The sequence below is a fragment of the Cervus elaphus genome, chromosome 13 (assembly GCF_910594005.1).
Source record: "Cervus elaphus chromosome 13, mCerEla1.1, whole genome shotgun sequence".
NCBI classification, from domain to species: Eukaryota; Metazoa; Chordata; class Mammalia; order Artiodactyla; family Cervidae; genus Cervus; species Cervus elaphus.
The window spans coordinates 8,481,493-8,500,223 of NC_057827.1; the positions used below are offsets into that span (position 1 = coordinate 8,481,493).

At 40.6% G+C, this 18,731-nt stretch overlaps 1 protein-coding gene across 6 annotated transcripts in view; it reads left to right on the top strand.

Annotated features, from left to right (window-relative positions):
* The window catches only part of GABRA5 (gamma-aminobutyric acid type A receptor subunit alpha5), a 95,536-nt gene that overhangs the window by 53,086 nt on the left and 23,719 nt on the right, over window positions 1-18,731 (top strand). For all 6 annotated transcript variants that reach the window (XM_043922588.1, XM_043922589.1, XM_043922592.1 and 3 more), the window contains one exon: window positions 13,450-13,532. In XM_043922588.1, coding sequence (XP_043778523.1) covers window positions 13,450-13,532 — 83 coding nt within the window. The remainder of the gene's footprint in view (window positions 1-13,449; window positions 13,533-18,731) is intronic.

Below are 18,731 nucleotides of genomic sequence, written 5' to 3' on the forward strand. Positions count from 1 at the left end.
TTATGATGCATTTCTTGCCCATCTTGTCAGTCTCCCCATCTCAACACCCTTAACTTAATCACATCTGCAAAGACCCTTTTCCCATATAAGGTAATGTTTGCAACTTCCCGGAATTAGGACCTGCTATCTTTGTTTTTTTGTTTTTTTGTTTTTTTTTTAATTCATTTTATCTTTATTTTTTTTTATGTTTTTCCATTTATTTTATTTATTTTTTTTTTTCTAATGTTCCAATTTTTTTGTTGTTGTTGTTAGTTGGAGGCTAATTACTTCACAACATTTCAGTGGGTTTTGTCATACATTGATATGAATCAGCCATAGATTTACACGCATTCCCCATCCCGATCCCCCCTCCCACCTCCCTCTCCACCCGATTCCTCTGGGTCTTCCCAGTGCACCAGGCCTGAGCACTTGTCTCATGCATCCCACCTGGGCTGGTGATCTGTTTCACCATAGATAGTATACATGCTGTTCTTTTGAAACATCCCACCCTCACCTTCTCCCACAGAGTTCAAAAGTCTGTTCTGTATTTCTGTGTCTCTGTTTCTGTTTTGCATATAGGGTTATCGTTACCATCTTTCTAAATTCCATATATATGTGTTAGTATGCTGTAATGTTCTTTATCTTTCTGGCTTACTTCACTCTGTAAAAGGGGCTCCAGTTTCATCCATCTCATTAGGACTGGTTCAAATGAATTCTTTTTAACAGCTGAGTAATATTCCATGGTGTATATGTACCACAGCTTCCTTATCCATTCATCTGCTGATGGGCATCTAGGTTGCTTCCATGTCCTGGCTATTATAAACAGTGCTGCGATGAACATTGGGGTGCACGTGTCTCTTTCAGATCTGGTTTCCTCAGTGTGTATGCCCAGAAGTGGGATTGCTGGGTCATATGGCAGGTTTATTTCCAGTTTTTTAAGAAATCTCCACACTGTTTTCCATAGCGGCTGTATTAGTTTGCATTCCCACCAACAGTGTAAGAGGGTTCCCTTTTCTCCACACCCTCTCCAGCATTTATTGCTTGTAGACTTTTGGATAGCAGCCATCCTGACTGGCGTGTAATGGTACCTCATTGTGGTTTTGATTTGCATTTCTCTAATAATGAGTGATGTTGTGCATCTTTTCATGTGTTTGTTAGCCATCTGTATGTCTTCCTTGGAGAAATGTCTGTTTAGTTCTTTGGCCCATTTTTTGATTGGGTCATTTATTTTTCTGGAATTGAGCTGCAGGAGGACCTGCTATCTTTGAAGGGCATTGTTTAGCTTACTATAATCTTTTATAAGTTCTGCTTTCCACATAAGCCTTCTGTCACTGTACAGCGAGAAATCTCCTGTCCTCCAATTTCCAGTTTCCTAATTTCCTTCTGAGCCCTCATTATTAGGGCCTTTAATGTTCACATTGCTAGGAAACAGTGTGTTTATTAATGTAGGTTTAAACTACCTTGCTTCTCACTACAAGTTCTCATTACAGAATCATCAACATTCACATTTCAAGTTCAGTGTAGTCCAGGTGTTTTCTGTGATGAATTTCAGAATTCTTCCAGCCTCTTCCTATTGTCCAGTTCCAAATCGTTTTCCCCATTTTCTAGGTATTTGTTACCGTAGCATCCGACTTCCAGGTATCAGATTTTGTATCATTTTCCTATTGATGTTGTAACAAATTATCACAAATTTATTGGCTAAAACACAATTTATCCCACAGTTCTTTGGATCAGAAGTCCAAAACGTGGCTAAAAAAGGTCTTATGAGGCTGAAATCAAGTTGCAGGCAGCAGGACTGTATTCCTTCTGGATTCTCTAGGGGAGAAGCCTTTCCTTGCCTCTTCCAACTTCAAGAAACCACCTGCATCCTGAGGGTTCATGATGGCAATTCCGTTAACTTCTGCTTTTGCCATCACATCACTTCTTTTGGAGGGTAACAAGTTTAAAGTTGTTTATTAGGAATTAAGCGATGAAGAAAGTGAGGAGCAGGTTTGGACACAGCCTGCAACGTGGGCCTTATAGGGAGTCAGCCAGCCTCATGAAGAACTTGTCGGAGTGGCCCATGTTGAGCCCAAATGGCTGAGCCTCTCTCTGTCCACTTCCCTGCTTAGTCACAGGTACAAACTTCCTTGGGAAGAGTATGGCCTTGAGGAAGTTGGCTCCCTGCAGCTCAAGTGGATCCTCCAAGAGCTGACAGTGGGGCTGTCCACTGACCGTACCCCTGCAGCGGGGCAGAAGGCCTTCCTTGAAAGGGATCTGGTCAGCACAGATCTGCATATGCCACACACTCTCTGAATTCGTACTATACAGTCATCATCTACTGTTTTGTTTTTTTTTTTCCTACTTCAAAAAACAAAAGTTCTGTGTACAGAGCTGAGCCTGACCTGGCAGAAATCAAAAGCCAGTGTTTGTGAGCAGAGGGAAATTAGCTGGGCTTAGTCAAGTAGGCGTAGATTCTGATGGGTCTTGAAGTAGAAGGAAAGTTTGGGTTGATTATCTGGTGCAATACTTTCCTTTCGCTGTAATATAATAAAAAGTGACCACATGCTTAGTGGCCTATAACAGCACAAATTTACTATCTCATGGTTCTGTAGGTCAGAAATCTAGTTCCTCTGTTCTGGGTCTCCCGGAGCTGAAATCAAGATGTTTGATGATCTGGCCTGTTAGCCAGTGACTGTGGGGCAGAATCTGTTCCCAAGCTCACTCGGGTTTATGGGGAGAAAGCAAATTGGCCAGGATGGCGTGCTCAGCTCGCTCACCCCACGTTTTGTTGATAATGGCTAGGTAACAGCTGAGATCATTTTCAGCACCGCACGTGCACGTCACGAGGTGCTCGCTTCCTCATGAGCTCCTTTGGCTGTCGGCGCATGTGAGCTCCACCTAGAAAACAGCGGCATTACTGCTGCAACTCACCGTGTCCGTGGGTCAGCCACGAGAGGAGAGAGTATAGCGTGTCTGATGCCACGCCTGCTGCGCCAGCCGGGAGAGAATAAATGCCTCTGCAGTTCCTGAGGCTCCTCGAGTTTCCTTCCAGCCTCTTAGATGGCGCCTGGTATGCCTTCAGCAAAGTGTAAGCAGCCAGACAGTGGTTATCACGGACAGGATCAGCAGTATAGGGCTGCTGGCAGAATTCAGCTTCTTGTGGTCGTGGTGCTGAGGATGTATCCTTGCTGTCAGCTGGGTTCCTCTCAGCTCCTTCAGGGCACTTACTTTCCTCCTTATGTTTCCCTTTGTCTTTGAACAGGCAATGATGAGGTCTAGTCTTCATGTTTTGAATTTCTCTGACTTTCCCTTCTGCTAAGTTTCTTCTTTAAAAAGAAAAAAAAAATTTTATTTTGTATTGGAGTGTAACAGATTAACAATGTTGTTACAGTTTCAAATGGACACCAAAGGGATTCAGGCATCCATATAAATGTGTCCATCCTCCCCCAAATTCCTCTCCCATCCAGGATGCCGCATAACATTGAACAGGGTACCCTCTGCTGTAGAGTAAGTAGGTCCTTGTTGGCTAACCATTTTAAATGCAGCAGAATGTAGCTGTGCATCCAAACTCCCCAACTTTCCCTTCCCCCCAGCCTTTCACCTTGACAACCATAAGTTCATTCTCTAAATCTGTGAGTCTGTTTTATAAATACATTCATTTCTATCATGTCTTTTTAGATTCCACATAAAAGGGATGTCATGTGATGTTTCTGCTTTGTCTTAGTTCACTGAGTATGCAGTCTCTGTGTCCATCCATGTTGCTGCAAATGACATTATTTCATCCTTTATTGATGACTGAGTAATATTAAGTAATATTACATTGTGTATGTGTACCACATCTTCTTTATCCATTCCTCTGTTGATGGACATTTAGGTTCCTTTCATGTGTTGGCTATTGTAAACAGTGCTGCAATCAATATTGTGGTGCATGTATCCTTTCAGACCAGTTTGTTTCTCTGGATATATGCCCAAGAATGAGATTGCAGGGTCATATGGTAGCTCTAATGTTCAGTTCAGTTCAGCTCAGTTCAGTCGCTCAGTCATATCCAACTCTTTGCAACCCCATGAATCGCAGCACACCAGGCCTCCCTGTCCATCACCAACTCCCGGAGTTCACTCAAACTCATGCCCATCGAGTCGGTGATGCCATCCAGCCATCTCATCCTCTGTCGTCCCCTTCTCCTCCTGCCCCCAATCCCTCCCAGCATCAGGGTCTTTTCCAGTGAGTCAACTCTTCACATGAAGTGGCCAAAGTATTGAAGTTTCAGCTTCAGCATCAGTCCTTCCAATGAACACCCAGGACTGGTCTCCTTTAGGATGGACTGGTTGGATCTCCTTGCAGTCCAAGGGACTCTCAAGAGTCTTCTCCAACACCACATTTCAAAAGCATCAATTTTTCAGTGCCCAACTTTCTTCACAGTCCAACTCTCACATCCATACATGACCACTGGAAAGACCATAGCCTTGACCAGACAGACCTTTGTTGGCAAAGTAATGTCTCTGCTTTTTAATATGCTCTCTAGGTTGGTCATAACTTTCCTTCCAAGGAGTAAGTGTCTTTTAATTTCATGGCTGCAGTCACCATCCGCAGTGATTTTAGAGCCCAAAAAAATGAAGTCTGACACTGTTTCCACTGTCTCCCCATCTATTTCCCATGAGGTGATGGGACCAGATGCCATGATCTTAGTTTTCTGAATGTTGAGCTTTAAGCCAACTTTTTCACTCTCCTCTTTCACTTTCATCAAGAGCCTTTTTAGTTCCTCTTCACTCTCTGCCATAAGGGTGGTGTCATCTGCATATCTGAGGTTATTGATATTTCTCCTGGCAATGTTGATTCCAGCTTGTGCTTCCTCCAGCCCAGCATTTCTCATGATGTACTCTGCGTATAAGCAGGGCGACAACGTACAGCCTTGACATACTCCTTTTCCTATTTGGAACCAGTCTGTTGTTCCATGTCCAGTTCTAACTGTTGCTTCCTGACCTGCATACAGGTTTCTCAAGAGGCAGGTCAGGTGGTCTGGTATTCCCATCTCCTTCAGAATTTTCCACAGTTTATTGTGATCCACACAGTCAAAGGCATTGGCATAGTCAATAAAGCAGAAATAGATGTTTTTCTGGAACTCTCTTGCTTTTTTGATGATCCAGCGTATGTTGCCAATTTGATCTCTGGTTCCTCGACCTTTTCTAAAACCAGCTTGAACATCTGGAAGTTCTCGGTTCATGTATTGCTGAAGCCTGGCTTGGAGAATTTTGAGCATTACATTACCAGCCTGTGAGATGAGTGCAATTGTGTGGTAGTTTGAGCATTCTTTGGGATTGCCTTTCTTAGGGATTGGAATGAAAACTGACCTTTTCCAGTCCTGTGGCCACTGCTGAGTTTTCAAATTTGCTGGCATATTGAGTGGAGCACTTTCACAGCATCATCTTTCAGGATTTGAAATAGCTCAACTGGAATTCCATCACATCCACTAGCTTTGTTCGTAGTGATGCTTTCTAAGGCCCACTTAACTTCACATTCCAGGATGTCTGGCTCAACCTCCATATTGTTCTCCATAGTGTCTGTACCAGCTTACATTCCCACCAACAGTGTAGGAGGGGTCCCTTCTCTCCACACCCTCTCCACCTTTTATTGCTTGTGGGTTTTTTGATGATAGCCCTTTTGATTGGTGTGAGGTGATATCTCATTGTAGTTTTCATTTGCATTTCTCTTATTGTTAGTGATGTTGAACACTTTTTCATGTCCCTCTTGGCCGTATGTTTGTCTTCATCTATTTAGATCTTCCGACTGTTTTTTGATTGGCTTGCTTCATGAGCTGTTTGTAGATTTTGGAGACTAATCCCTTGTCAGTCACATTGTCTGCAAATCTTTTTACCCCGTCTGTGCTTGTCTTTTTGTTTTGGTTGTTGTTTCCTTTGTTGTGCAAAAGCTTTTGAGGTTAAGTAGGTCCTGTTTATGTTTGTTATTATTTCCATTATTATGGGAGACATTTAAAAAGATATTGCTGTGATTTATGTCAGAGAGTGTTCTGCCTATGTTTTCCTCTAGGAGTTTTAGAGTGTCTGGTTTCACATTCAGGTGTTTTCGGTCTTTAGACATTTTGAGCTTTTGTTTGTGGTGTTAGAGAAGGATATGCTTTTGTTTTGTGCATATAGCTGTCCAGTTTTCCCAGCACCATTTGATAAGGAGACAGTCTTTCCAACCTTGTGTAGCCTTGCCTCCTTTGTCAGAGATTAACTGACCACAGATGCCTGGCTTTCTACCCTGTTCCATTGATCTATGTTTCTATTTCTGTGCCAGTACTATACTGTTTGGATGACTGTGTCTTTGTAGTATAATCTGAAGTCAGAGAGCCATTCTGGTTCTGCCACTTCTGTTTTTCTTTTTCAAGATTGCTTTGGATACTCAGGGTCTATTGCCTTTCTATACAATTTTTTTTTTCTAATTCTGTTAAAAAATTGCCATTGGTAATTTGATAAGGATTGCATTGAATATGTAGATTGCTTAGGGTAGTATAGTCATTTTGACGATATTGATTCTTCCATTCCAAGTACACAGTTTATCTTTCCATCTGAGTCTTCTTCAGTTTCTTATGGTTTTCAGAGTACAGTTCTTTTGTCTCCTTAGGTAGGTTTATTCCTACTACTTTATTCTTTCCTATGTGTTGGTAAATGTAATTGTTTCTTGAATTTCTCTTTCTGGTCTTTTCTTGTTAGTGTATAGACATGCAACAGATTTCTGTGTGTTAATTTTGTAACTTGCAATTTACTGTATTCATTGATGAGTTCTGGTAGTTTTCTCAGAGCATCTTTAGGATCTTCTGTGTATAGTATCATGTGTGCTATGTTGCTCCTGTCATGTCTGACTCTTTGAGACCCCATGGACTATAGCCTGCCAGGCTCCTCTGTCCATAGGATTCTCTAGGCAAGAATACTGGAGTGGGTTGCCATTTCCTCCTCCTGACGCAGGGATTGAACCCATGTCTCATTATGTCTTCTGCATCGGCAGGTGGGTTCTTTACCACTGGCGCCACCTGGGAAGCCTATATAGTATCATGTCATCTATAAACAATGACAGTTTAGCTGCTTCTTTTCCAATTTGGATTCCCTTTACTTCTTTTTCTTCTCTGACTGCCATAGTTAGGACTTCCAAAACTATGTTGAATAAAAGTGGCAAGAGTGGACTTCCTTGTCTTGTTCCTAATCTTAGAGGAAATGCTTTCAGCTTTTCATCATTGAGTATGATGTTAGCTGTAGGTTTGTATGGCCTTTATGTGTTGAGGTATGTTCCCTTTATGTTCTTTTTAGATTTGAAATGCTAGTATTTTATTGATGATTTTTGCATCTATGTTCATCAGTGATATTGGCCTATAATTTTTTAGGTATCTTTGTTTTTGGTATCAGGGTGATGGTGGCCTCATAGAATGAGTTTGGGAATATTCCTTCCTCTGCAGTTTTTTTTTATATCTTTATCTTTGTCTTTAATTTTTGTCAGTTTGGTTACTGTGTGTCTCAGCATGTCCCCCCTGGGTTTATCCTGCCTGGGACTCTGCACTTCCTGGACCTGGCTGGCTGTTTCCTTTTCCATGTTAAACAAGCTATTATCTCATCAAGTATTTTATCAGGTCCTTTTTCTCTTTCCCTTCTGAGGCCCCTATAATGCTATGTTGGTTTGTTTAGTATTGTTCCAGAGGCCTGTTAGGCTGTCTCCATTTCTTTTCATCCTTTCTGCTTATTCTCTTCTGTGGCAGTGATGTCCATCATTCTGTCCTCCAGGTCACCTATCCATTCTTCAGCCTCAGTTATTCTGCTATTGATTCTTTCTTGTGTATTTTTCATTTCAGGTATTGTGCTGTATTTTTCATCTTTGTTTATTCTTTAGTTCTTCTAGGTCTTTGGTAAACATCTCTTGTATCTTTTCAATCTTTGCCTCCATAGCCTCCATTCTTTTTCTGAGATCCTGGATTATTTTCACTATTCTTATTCTGAATTCTTTTTCTAGAAGGTTGCCTATCTCCACTTCATTTAGTTCACTTAGTTGAAGTGTTCTCTTGTTCCTTCACCTGGAACATAATCCTCTGCCTTGTCATTTTGGTTATCTTTCTGTGATTGTGGTTTTCATTCTGCAGCTCTAGTAATTTAGCCTTGATTCTGCTATCTGCCCTCTGGTGGATGAAGCTCCTGATGGGAGAGACTGACCATGGATAGCACTGGTTCTAGTTCTGGGGGACAGGGCTTTGCTTAGTAAAACTTTAATTCAGTTGTTTGCTGATGGATGGGGTTGAACTCCTTCCCTGTTAGTTGTTTGACATGAGACAACCCAGCCCTGGACTCAACAGGCTTTATCATAGGGGCAATAGTGACAACCTTCATGAGGGCTCATGCCAACAGGTACATCTGGAACTGCTGCAGCCAGTGCCCTTGTCCCCAGGGGGGCTCTGCCAACCATGCCTCTGCAAGGGATGCTCCAGCAGTAGCAGGCAGGTTTGGTTCCATCTCCTGTGGGGTCACTGTTCCTATCCCCTGGGTCCTGGTGCACACAAGATTTTGTGTGTGTCCTCCAAGAGTGGAATCTCTGTTTCCCCCAGCCCTGTGGAAATCCTGCAGTCAAATCCTGCTGGCCTTTAAAGTCAGATTCCCTGGGGATTCCTAATCCTTTTGCCAGATCCCCAGGCTAAGAGTCTGACCTGGGGCTCAGTACCTTCACAACCGTGGGAGAACCTCTACAGGATAATTGTTTTCCAGTCTGTGGGTCACCCACCTGGTGGTTATGGAATTTTATTTTATTATGACTGCACACCTCCTACTATCTTGTTGCAGCTTTGTCTTTGGACATGGGGTATCTTTTTTGGTGGGTTCCAGCATCCTCCCGTCGATGAGTGTTCAATGGTTAGTTGTGATTTCAGTGCTCTCATGGGAGGAGGTGAGCATGCACCCTTCTACTCTGCCATCTTGAACCAATCTCCCATTGCATGGCTTCTGCCTCTGACACTCCGCCTGTGTGATTCTGCTGGGCCCATCTGGATAATCCAAGATAATCTCCCATCTCCCAGAGGCCTTTACTTAATCACATCCTCAAAGCCCTTTTGCTATTTAAGGTAACATATTTACAAGTCATGAGGTTTGGGGGATTAGGACATGGACATCTTTGCAGGAACATTATGCTGCCTGCCACGACACCTTCTATTGCATTCATGCAGTATTTTCATGTAAATGAAGAAGGCTTGGATCTGAAGAGCATATTGGATAGAAATCTCTCTTCACACCTATTAACTTTTCTTTTTTTCCCCCAGAGAATAAAGCAGCTGTTATTTTTTTTTTCCATTTGGAAAGGCTGGACCAGAGAGGTTAGGCAGTTTACAAAGGTCTCACAGTTCCTTAATGGCAAAGCTACTCTAGAATTTGGCTGTTTTAGCATCTTAAAGCATGCTGCACTGTGGGCTGCCCCTGCGCAAACAAAAAGCTCTCTAGGGAGTTTACATCCAAGTTGAAGCAAACAGCTTAAGTCACAAAATGCCCTTTTCTCGGCCCTAAAATTAAGATATTAAAAATGAACCTTATGTTCCAATAAGTTAATGCTTGAATGTCTTTAGAAATTGGAAGTAAAACAGAAATATAACCTTTGGGGAAGAAAACCATATTCTTGGATCTACCAGTAATTCACTGAAGTTTTTCCATAAACACATTCATTAACCTTTTGAGAAAAGTGTTTCTAGGAGGTGCCCTGACTAGCTCCTTTGCTAGGACAGTCCATATTCCGTGGATTGCTTTGATCTCAGTTTTGTGTGAAGAAGGTTGATTATACATTAAGGGACACTACATTTTAAGGATCCCGTGAATGGAAGGGTCTCTCTTATTTAGAGATATTGTTTGAGTACTATAAAAGCCTTTTTAAAAAATGTTTAAAGGCATCAAAATTTTAAATGTTCTCTTACTAAGGTTGAAGGTTGAAACATTTGCTATTGGGGAATTTATCTGAATAATACATTTATCCCTTAGAGGAGAGATGCTACCATAAATGAAGTATATTTTTTTGATGTTTGGAATTCTAATTCTAAGGAAGTCTATTAAATTGGGGAAACAATCTGTGAGGCTCTAATGATAACATTTATTGAGATGGTAATTGTAGACTCTTTGTTATATTTTTACTGGAATTATTTTTTTTCTTCAAAAGAGTTTTCTTTTTAGATTCAGTTAAATTCTTTCTACTTGTCTCTACCCACCCTCTCTCCTGCTGTATGCTAAAAGCAGACTCCTTGGTATACAATCCTTGCCATTGTAAAATGTCAGTGCAGTAGTCTTGGCCTAGATCTCAGGGCCAAACAGCCAGAATAAAACAAGACTTAAGATGCTAAGACCACAGTTACAGAAGGCATGGCTCCTCACCTCTCTTGTAAAGACATGGTGTTAGCCAAGAAAAAGGAGTATGTGAAGAAAAGGAGAAAAAGTCAGGGGTGGACAGAGTGACAAAGATGGGAGGCCAAGTCTCCCTGCGGGGGTCTTCTCTGACAGATTAGGGTGAACAGCAGGAATGCAGGGTCCCCCGTGGGCCTGGATACTGAAGCAGAGAACCAGCTCCAAGCAAGGGGCAGAGGAGTTAACCACGACTCACCGCCTTGTCAAGAACCTGGACAACACATCTGGCTTCAAGGCAGCCTCCAGACCCAGTGGGCCAAGGGATGGTTTCCAAAGGACAGAAGCCCAGTTGTGTGAGCTCACAGACATGCTAGTGTCTTGAGAGGAGATTCTGCCACGGAAGGACCCTCTCTACATTACTCTGGTGGTGGGAGTGTAGCCAGGAGTGGTTGACCTGGGCGGGGGCAACTTGCAACTGCAGCACTGGGTCTGCTGGTTGGGGTCTGCGCGCCCAGCAACAGGGCTAGGACAGTCGGCTCCACCTGAAGCACCCCACCCACCGCCTCCCAGTGCTCCCACGGGCCGAGCCCAGCATCTTCCTTACACCAGGGCCGTCAGCTGTTGGAACAGAGGCTGTCTATGAGACAGACTTTCCCAGTCATCAGCGTTCTCTGAGCTCCCACATCACCATTTCTTCATGTGCTCACTTTCACATTTATTGCTTTGTACACGGCACTGTAGCTTTGTATATGCTTTCTATTCCCCTGCTATGAATTTGTTTCTCAAGAAAATTCTAGATTTACTGGGTCATTGTGATTTTATTCTCTAGAACACATTTGACTCACTTAAGTTTTCTGTCCCACTATTGCTTTTAACAAATGGCTTAAGTCTACTAACAAACAAATAAAGTAACACTATTTTCTTTTATGTTGGCTGAATGTCCTCCTCACAGGCTGTGGTTTTTAAGTCCTGTTTTCTTAGTTCTACTAAATAAATATTCCTTTACCTTACTTATTTTGTAGTCTCTAATAATAATCCATTTTATATAGTTTATGCTTGAAGATGTCCACACATATACAGATATATCCATATTCTACACATACTTACACATCTGCATGCTACAATTAAATATTGCACCTTTCAAAGTCATGATTCTGTAGAGATTTTAATGATTTGGGAAATACCTCTACTCTAATGTTGGGTAACCAAAAGACTGAATTTTATAAACTAAGAAAAATGAAACAAGAACATATATACCTGTGAAAAAATCTGGACAAAATGTACAAGGTGAAATTATAAGTGAAATGATATATATTTATAATTTTCTTATAATTTTTCTGCATTTTCCATATTCTTCTATGAACATCAGTGGCATATAATTTTAAATATCATCTCCCTGCCTGAATATGAAACTTTTATGGTATATTCTCTTCCATGTGCACTCACATCCCTTGGAACTGACTCCATTTTGGGGAGAGTGGTCCCCCCCGACCACCAGAAAATTTCCTCTCTGTGATGGACACACACCTTCCTTCCACTGACACATGTTTTAGCTCCATTCAGAGAATACATGCATTGACCACTCCATCTGGAATTATCAAGTGTGAATTATGTGCCCAATTAAAGAGCAAAAGATTAATCTACCTTGAAAGAAGGAAGCAGTAAAGACAAAAATGATTGTATATTTTGATTTTCATCCCAGGCACATAGGCAAGATCCAGACTTAATATAACAAAATAGAATTGTAACATCCATGGGAGGGAGGTGGGAGGGGGGTTCAGGATGGGGAACACATGTAAATACATGGCTGATTCATGTCAATGTATGGCAAAAACCACTACAATATTGTAAAGTAATTAGCCTCCAACTAATAAGGATAAATGGAAAAAAAGAAAAAGAAAATTGTGCAATTTGATTTCATTTTATGTAATTATTTTTCATTTTAAATAATAGAATTAAACATTGAGAAACAGAAGATTAACTCCTAAAGAAATTTATATTTACTACCTAATTAGTAGCTCTATAGAGAAATAAAAGCACCACAGTGACAAGTCTGCAAATACAGACAGCCTCAGGTCACAGAGCCTGTGGGAGGACCTGTTGTTAGGGTCTGTGCATTCTTGTCGGGATCCCTTAATATCCGTGTCTTACTTCCTTACCTTGAAACTGGGATGATAATAGCAATAAATCATGCTATTCTAATTAGATGTGTTAATACAGGTGAAGCACTTTACACAGTGCCTGGCACAGACCAGTACCTCTTACGACCAGTGCTGTTTTAGTCATTAGTGACGGTGGTAATGGATGGTATCGCTGTCTGGAAGACCAGCCTTGGATTAAAAACAGTAAGAAAGTTGTTGTTTCACTCACTCTGAAGTCTGATGGCCGTAGCCCAGTACCTGATAATTACAGCCAGCTTCTGGTTAAAGCTTCTTGCTGTTGCTCAGTCACTCACCAGGTCCGACCCTTTGCAACCCCATGCACTGAGCACGGTTGTCTGCCTGTCACTTCCTTGTCTGTCACTGTTTCCCAAAGTTTGCTCAAACTCATGTCTATTGAGTCAATGATGCCATCCACCATCTCATCCTCTGCCACCCCCTTCTCCTCTTGCCCTCAGTCTTTCCCAGCATCAGGGTCTTTTCCAATGAGTTGACTCTTTTCATCAGGTGACCAAAGTATTGGAGCTTCAGCTTCAGCATCAGTCCTTCCAATGAATATTCAGGGGTCAAAACATGGACTGTGCATTTATTCCACATTTATATTTTTGAGCTCATAAATTATTTCAGAAAAAATATGTTTTCAGTCTTGTCAAGCGAAGTTTTTTAGATTACTTTTGGTAAGTGATGGGAGAATAAAAAAATAAATTATTTTTAAAAGCATCTCAAATTGCTTTACAAGTGATAATGTATGTACAGATACATCAAGCCACAGAACTCCTGAGTAGATTTGATTTAAACCTTATTTCTAAATGATATTCACCTACAATGCAATCCTATGTAATTTGATGCAACAGTTTAGACAATGTGATAAAATACTTTAATTAAAATGAGTGGAGTACTTAACATGCCTTCTGGAACATGGTGTCTAATAAACAGTTGATGAGTCATTTAAAGGTCTCCATCTCTTGTTTTTCAGCTTGACCATCTCTGCAGAGTGCCCAATGCAACTTGAAGACTTCCCAATGGATGCCCATGCCTGCCCTCTGAAATTTGGCAGCTGTAAGTTATTTTCACAAGTAAGAACCATGGATATACTTTGGTGTTATTTCCACATTCATTCAGAAGTATTTAGATACTATATGTAAATAAACTCAAGATGAGCCTCAGTCTGCTTGGGAAAGCTGGGGAGTCAGTAGGGCACACACACTTGCCCTTTCAGACTGATTTTTCTGCCTGTAACAGAGAATGCAAGTGGAGGCTTTTGCCCTCTACAATATGCTCCCGGGAAAACAACTCCTTACCCCTAGACCTGCACCAGGCTGCTCTTTTCTTGTTTTCAATTTTCAGATTGCAGGTCACCTCCTCCAAGGGCCCTTAATGACTCAATTTCCATTACCCACCTCAGAACTCCTTATTGCATGGTAGTCATTGCTATGTTGAGTCACTTCTCAGATGTTCCATATGAACATTTGATTATTTGTATGTGGTTATTTAATTTTTAAACAGTTTGGGATTTTCCTGTTATCTTTCTGTTATTGATTTCTAGTTTAATTCCATTATAACCAGAGGACACCTTCTATATGATTTCACCTTTCTTACATTTATGGAGGTTTATTTCATGACCCAGAGGATTCATCTTGGTATTTGTTGTTTGAACACTTGAAAATCATGTGTATTTTGCAGTTACTTGGTGGAATGCTCTACAAGTACTGATTAGATCCTGTTGACTATGCTGTTGTGAGTTCTATACTGTTTGCTGATTTTCTGTCTACATCAGTTGTTAAGCAAGAGGTGTTGAAGTCTCCGACTAATTGTGCAAGTAACTATTCCTACTTTCAGTTCAGTACTATTTTGTTCCATGTATTTCTCACTTGTTCTTTGGTGCACACACATTCAGGCTTATGGTCTCCTCTGGGTGACTCAACCCTTTATGATTGCATAATATTCTTCTGTCTGCGGTAATTTTCTTTTTTTTTGAAGTCTACTTTACCTGAAATCTATATGGCCACTCCTGCTTTCTTTTGACTACATTTGAATTATATATATATATACATTTCCATTTGCTTAATCATCATGTTAAAATGAATTTCTTGTAGTTGATATATATTTGGGTCATGTTTTTAAGTTCACTTTGCCAGTCTTTATCTTTTAATTGGTGTATTCTCATAATTTACACTTTCTGGAAGGCCTGTCTGCCACTTTATTTGATTTTTTGGTTTTCTGCTGTGCTTTATGTTTCTCTATTTTCCTTTTCCTGACTCCATGTGGGTTAGCTGACCATTTATTATGATTCCATTTTTTTTTTAATTTATAATGTTTTGTTTGTATCTTCTTATACATATATTTAGTTATTGCTGTAGGTTTTACTTTATACATACATGACTTATTACAGTTTACTGTTCTTATTTTACCAGTTCATATGAAAGCAAAGTTCCTTTATCCTAAGATAGTGAAACATTTTGTCTGTATTCACCTAGAATCATGTCAGAGAGTATTGTGGTGTTCATTTGAACCATCAAACTTAATTCTGAAAGCTGAAGATAAAATGGATATTTTTTTTCTCTATTTTTACTTGTGGTATTCTTTTATTGTACTCCCAGTGTCCCAAGATTTCTTCTTTTATAACTAAAAATTATTTTATCATAAAAATAAAATAAAATGTTTTTGAAATAAATGTTATATTAAAACTGGGCTTCCCTGGTGGCTCAGATGGTTAAGAATCTGCCTGCGATGCGGGAGACCTGGGTTCTATCCCTGGGTTGGGAAGATCCCCTGGAGGCAGGCCTGGCAACCTACTCCAGTATTTTTGCCTGGAGAATCCCCATGGACAGAGGAGCCTGGAGGGCTACAGGCTCCTTTGTAACTGCTTAGCAAACTTCCTTTAGCCATTCTTTTAGGATAGACCTCTGGCAATAAATACTTAGTTTTTCTTAATCTGAAAATACCTTGATTTCTCTCTTCATACATGAAGAACATTTTTAATGAATATAAGATTCTGTACTGACAGTTCTGTGGCATTTGAAAAATGTGCTACTTTATTTTTGCCTCCATGGTTTCTGATGAGAAATCTGCTGTAATTCAAATCATATTTTCCTTATAGGTGAGATATCTTTTCTCTGTTGCTTTCCAGCTTCTTTTTTTTTTTTTTTTTTTTTTTTTGTCTTTACAGAAGTTTGACTATCATGTGTATTAGTGTGGATTTCTTTGGGTTTATCTGATTTGAGATTTGCTCTACTTCTTGAATCTATAGGTTTGGGTCGAATTTAGGAAGTTTCAGCAGTTATTACTTTGAATACTTTTCCTGCCCCATCCTCTTTTCCTTCTTCTTTCCTGATTCCAATGACGTGAATATTAAATCTTTTGTTATATTCCTGAAACTTCTGAGGCTCTTTGCATTCTTCTCTATTGCATCTGTGTATGGTCAGGCTCCTCAAGATGGCTGTTCTCTTGTTCTGTGTATATCCCCTGCCTGACCAGTGGGTATACACCTACACCCGCCTCACACGACTGACTTACATACTTGTCCCAGGCCCCAGCTAACGACTGTTCTAGCTTTAGGTCAGAACTCCACTCCTCTTATCAAAGGGGTAGTGGGGACTGGGTCCCTTTGGTGGTTTCCCTGGTAACTGATGAGCCAACTTGGTACTATTTCCCCCTGTGGTCTCCCCTTCCCCCTGAGCAAAGGTGGCTGCCGTGTCCTGCCGGCCACCCAGCACACATGGTGGGGTGCTGCCCCAGGACCTTGCTTCGGACACGTAAGCTCCCCCATCCTTTAAACCACTGACATCTCTGTCACTGACTGTTTCTCCAGTCTAGAGGATGGTTGAGTACAGGCTTCTTAGGCCTAAGAGGTGCAAGCCAATACTCTATTTTTCAGATAAACTTACTTAATTTTTATTGTTGTATATTTAATTTTACTGAACTTTCTTTTGTTTCCTCCATCTTGCTGATGAACCCATTCAGTGAGCTTCTTATTATGGTTATTATTTTCTTTAATTTTATGTGTCAACTTGACTGAGCCACAGTATGCCTAGATACTTGTCAAACATTATTCTGGGTGTGCATGTGAGGATATTTTTTAATAAGATTAACATTTAGATTGGGTGACTGAATAAAGCAGATTGCTCTCCCTAATGTGGGTGGACCTTGTTCAATCAGTTGAAGACCTGAAATAGAACAGAAGAGCTGACTTTCCCATGGGTAAGAAACCCCTCCTACCTAACTGCCCTCAGCAGGAATGTTGGACTTTTCCTGCCTTTGGAGGCAAACTGAAACAGCTCTTCTTGGGTCTCCAGCCTAACAGTTCTCAAACTGGAACTACACCATCAGCTCTCCTGGGTCTTCAGCTTGCTGACTGCAGATTGGGACCTCAAGCTACTATTACTTCATGAGGCAACAGCTTACAATAAATCAAACACATAAATGTGTATATTTATAATAGATCATATATATGTGTGTGTATATATATACACACACACATATGTCTATATAGAGATGATATACACACACATATCCTATTGTTTCTCTTTCTCTGGAGAACCCTTACTAATATAGATTTTGGTTTTGAGAAGTGGATGCTACTCTAGCAAATGCCTGAAAACGTGGATGTGGCTTTAGAACTGGGTAAGGGATAGAGGCTGGAAAGTTTATGGTGAATGTTTAAAAAAGCTGAGATTGCTATGAAGGGACTGTTCTTGGCTGAAATGAGGATACTGAAGATACTGGTTAGGGCTCAGAAAGAAAAATAAAAAGCACTAGAGAGAAAATTTTCATCTTCTTAGAGAATACCCAAATAATCATGAATAGAATGCTGCTTGAAACTTGCATGTTGAAGGTTTTCTGATGAGGTCTCAGAAAGAAATGTGAAACAGGTTTTGGAAAATGGTGGAAAGATGCTCCTTATTATGAATTGGCAAAGCACTTGACTACTTTGTATTCTAGTGTTTTGTAGAAGGTAAACTTTGTCAGTAATGAAATTGGATGTTTAGTTGAGGAAATTTCTATGTAAAGTGCTGGAGAAGTTGTTTGGTTCCTCTTGAGAGGCAACACATGAATTAAAGAAGGAATTGTTAAGCCAAAACCAAAAAAAAGTGAAAAAAAAAAATTCCAGAACTTAAAGATTTGGGAAATTCTTATACTCACATTGCAAAAATGCGGAGGTTTGTTCATGACGGAACACCAAAATAAAAGCTTACCCATGGTGTTATAAGCCATCTCAACAGAAGCAGGAAGAATGAGCCCCAAAGTGATTCAGGGACCCTCAGGGCTGCCAGTCCTGGCCCATTTGCAGCGTGCACGGGCCAGGGAGCGAGACGGCCTCTCCTCTGCCATCGGCAGAGCCCTGAGTGCTACTCGCTGCAGGGCAGTTTGTGTGAGGCTGCTCCCCAAAGAGCATTATTCTCGAGCTTTAAGATCTAGTGGAACATGGCTTGCTAGATTTTGGACTTGCTTGAGACTTATCAGCCCTTCTTTTCCTTTTGAAAGGGGAATGTCTATCCTATACCCATCCCACCATTGTATTTTAGAACAAAATAACTTGTTTCACAAGTTCACAGCTGGAGACAAATTTGGCCTCAGGATGAATGGAATCTCACCTATATCTGATTTAGATGTTTAGATGAGACTTTGGACTTCAGATGTTGGAGTTGATGCTTGGAATGATTTAAGACTTTGGGGCTTACTAGGATGGAATGAAAATATTTTGCATGTGAGAAGGACATCAGTTTTGTGGGGGCCAGTAGTAGAATGTTATGAACTGAATTATGCCTCCCAAATTCATATTTTGAAACCCTAATCCTCAATGTTACTGCATTTGAACGTAGAGCCTTTGTAACTAAAGTTAATTGAGGTCATAAAAGTACAACCCTCATCTGATAGGATTAGTGCCTTTATAAGCAAAGGAAGAGACAGATCTCTCTGTCTCCACATGCATGCAACAAGGAAAGGCTATATGAATACACAGAGAGAAGGCAGCCCTCTGTAAGCCAGGACGAGTCCTCACCAGAATCTGCTAACACCTTCATCTTGGACTTGCCCGCCTCCAGAACTGTGCGAAAATAAATTTGATTTAAGTCAATAATATTTTGTTATGGTACCCCAAGCAGACCAACACAAATACTAAAACTTATGTTTAGTTTTTGCTTCTCTCTTTTATTTCTTTGCTGAGACTATTTTTTTAAATTTGTTTCAAGCATGTTTGTAATTGATCATTGTGGCATTTTATGGTGGCTGCTTCAAAAACTCTTTGGCAGGTGATTC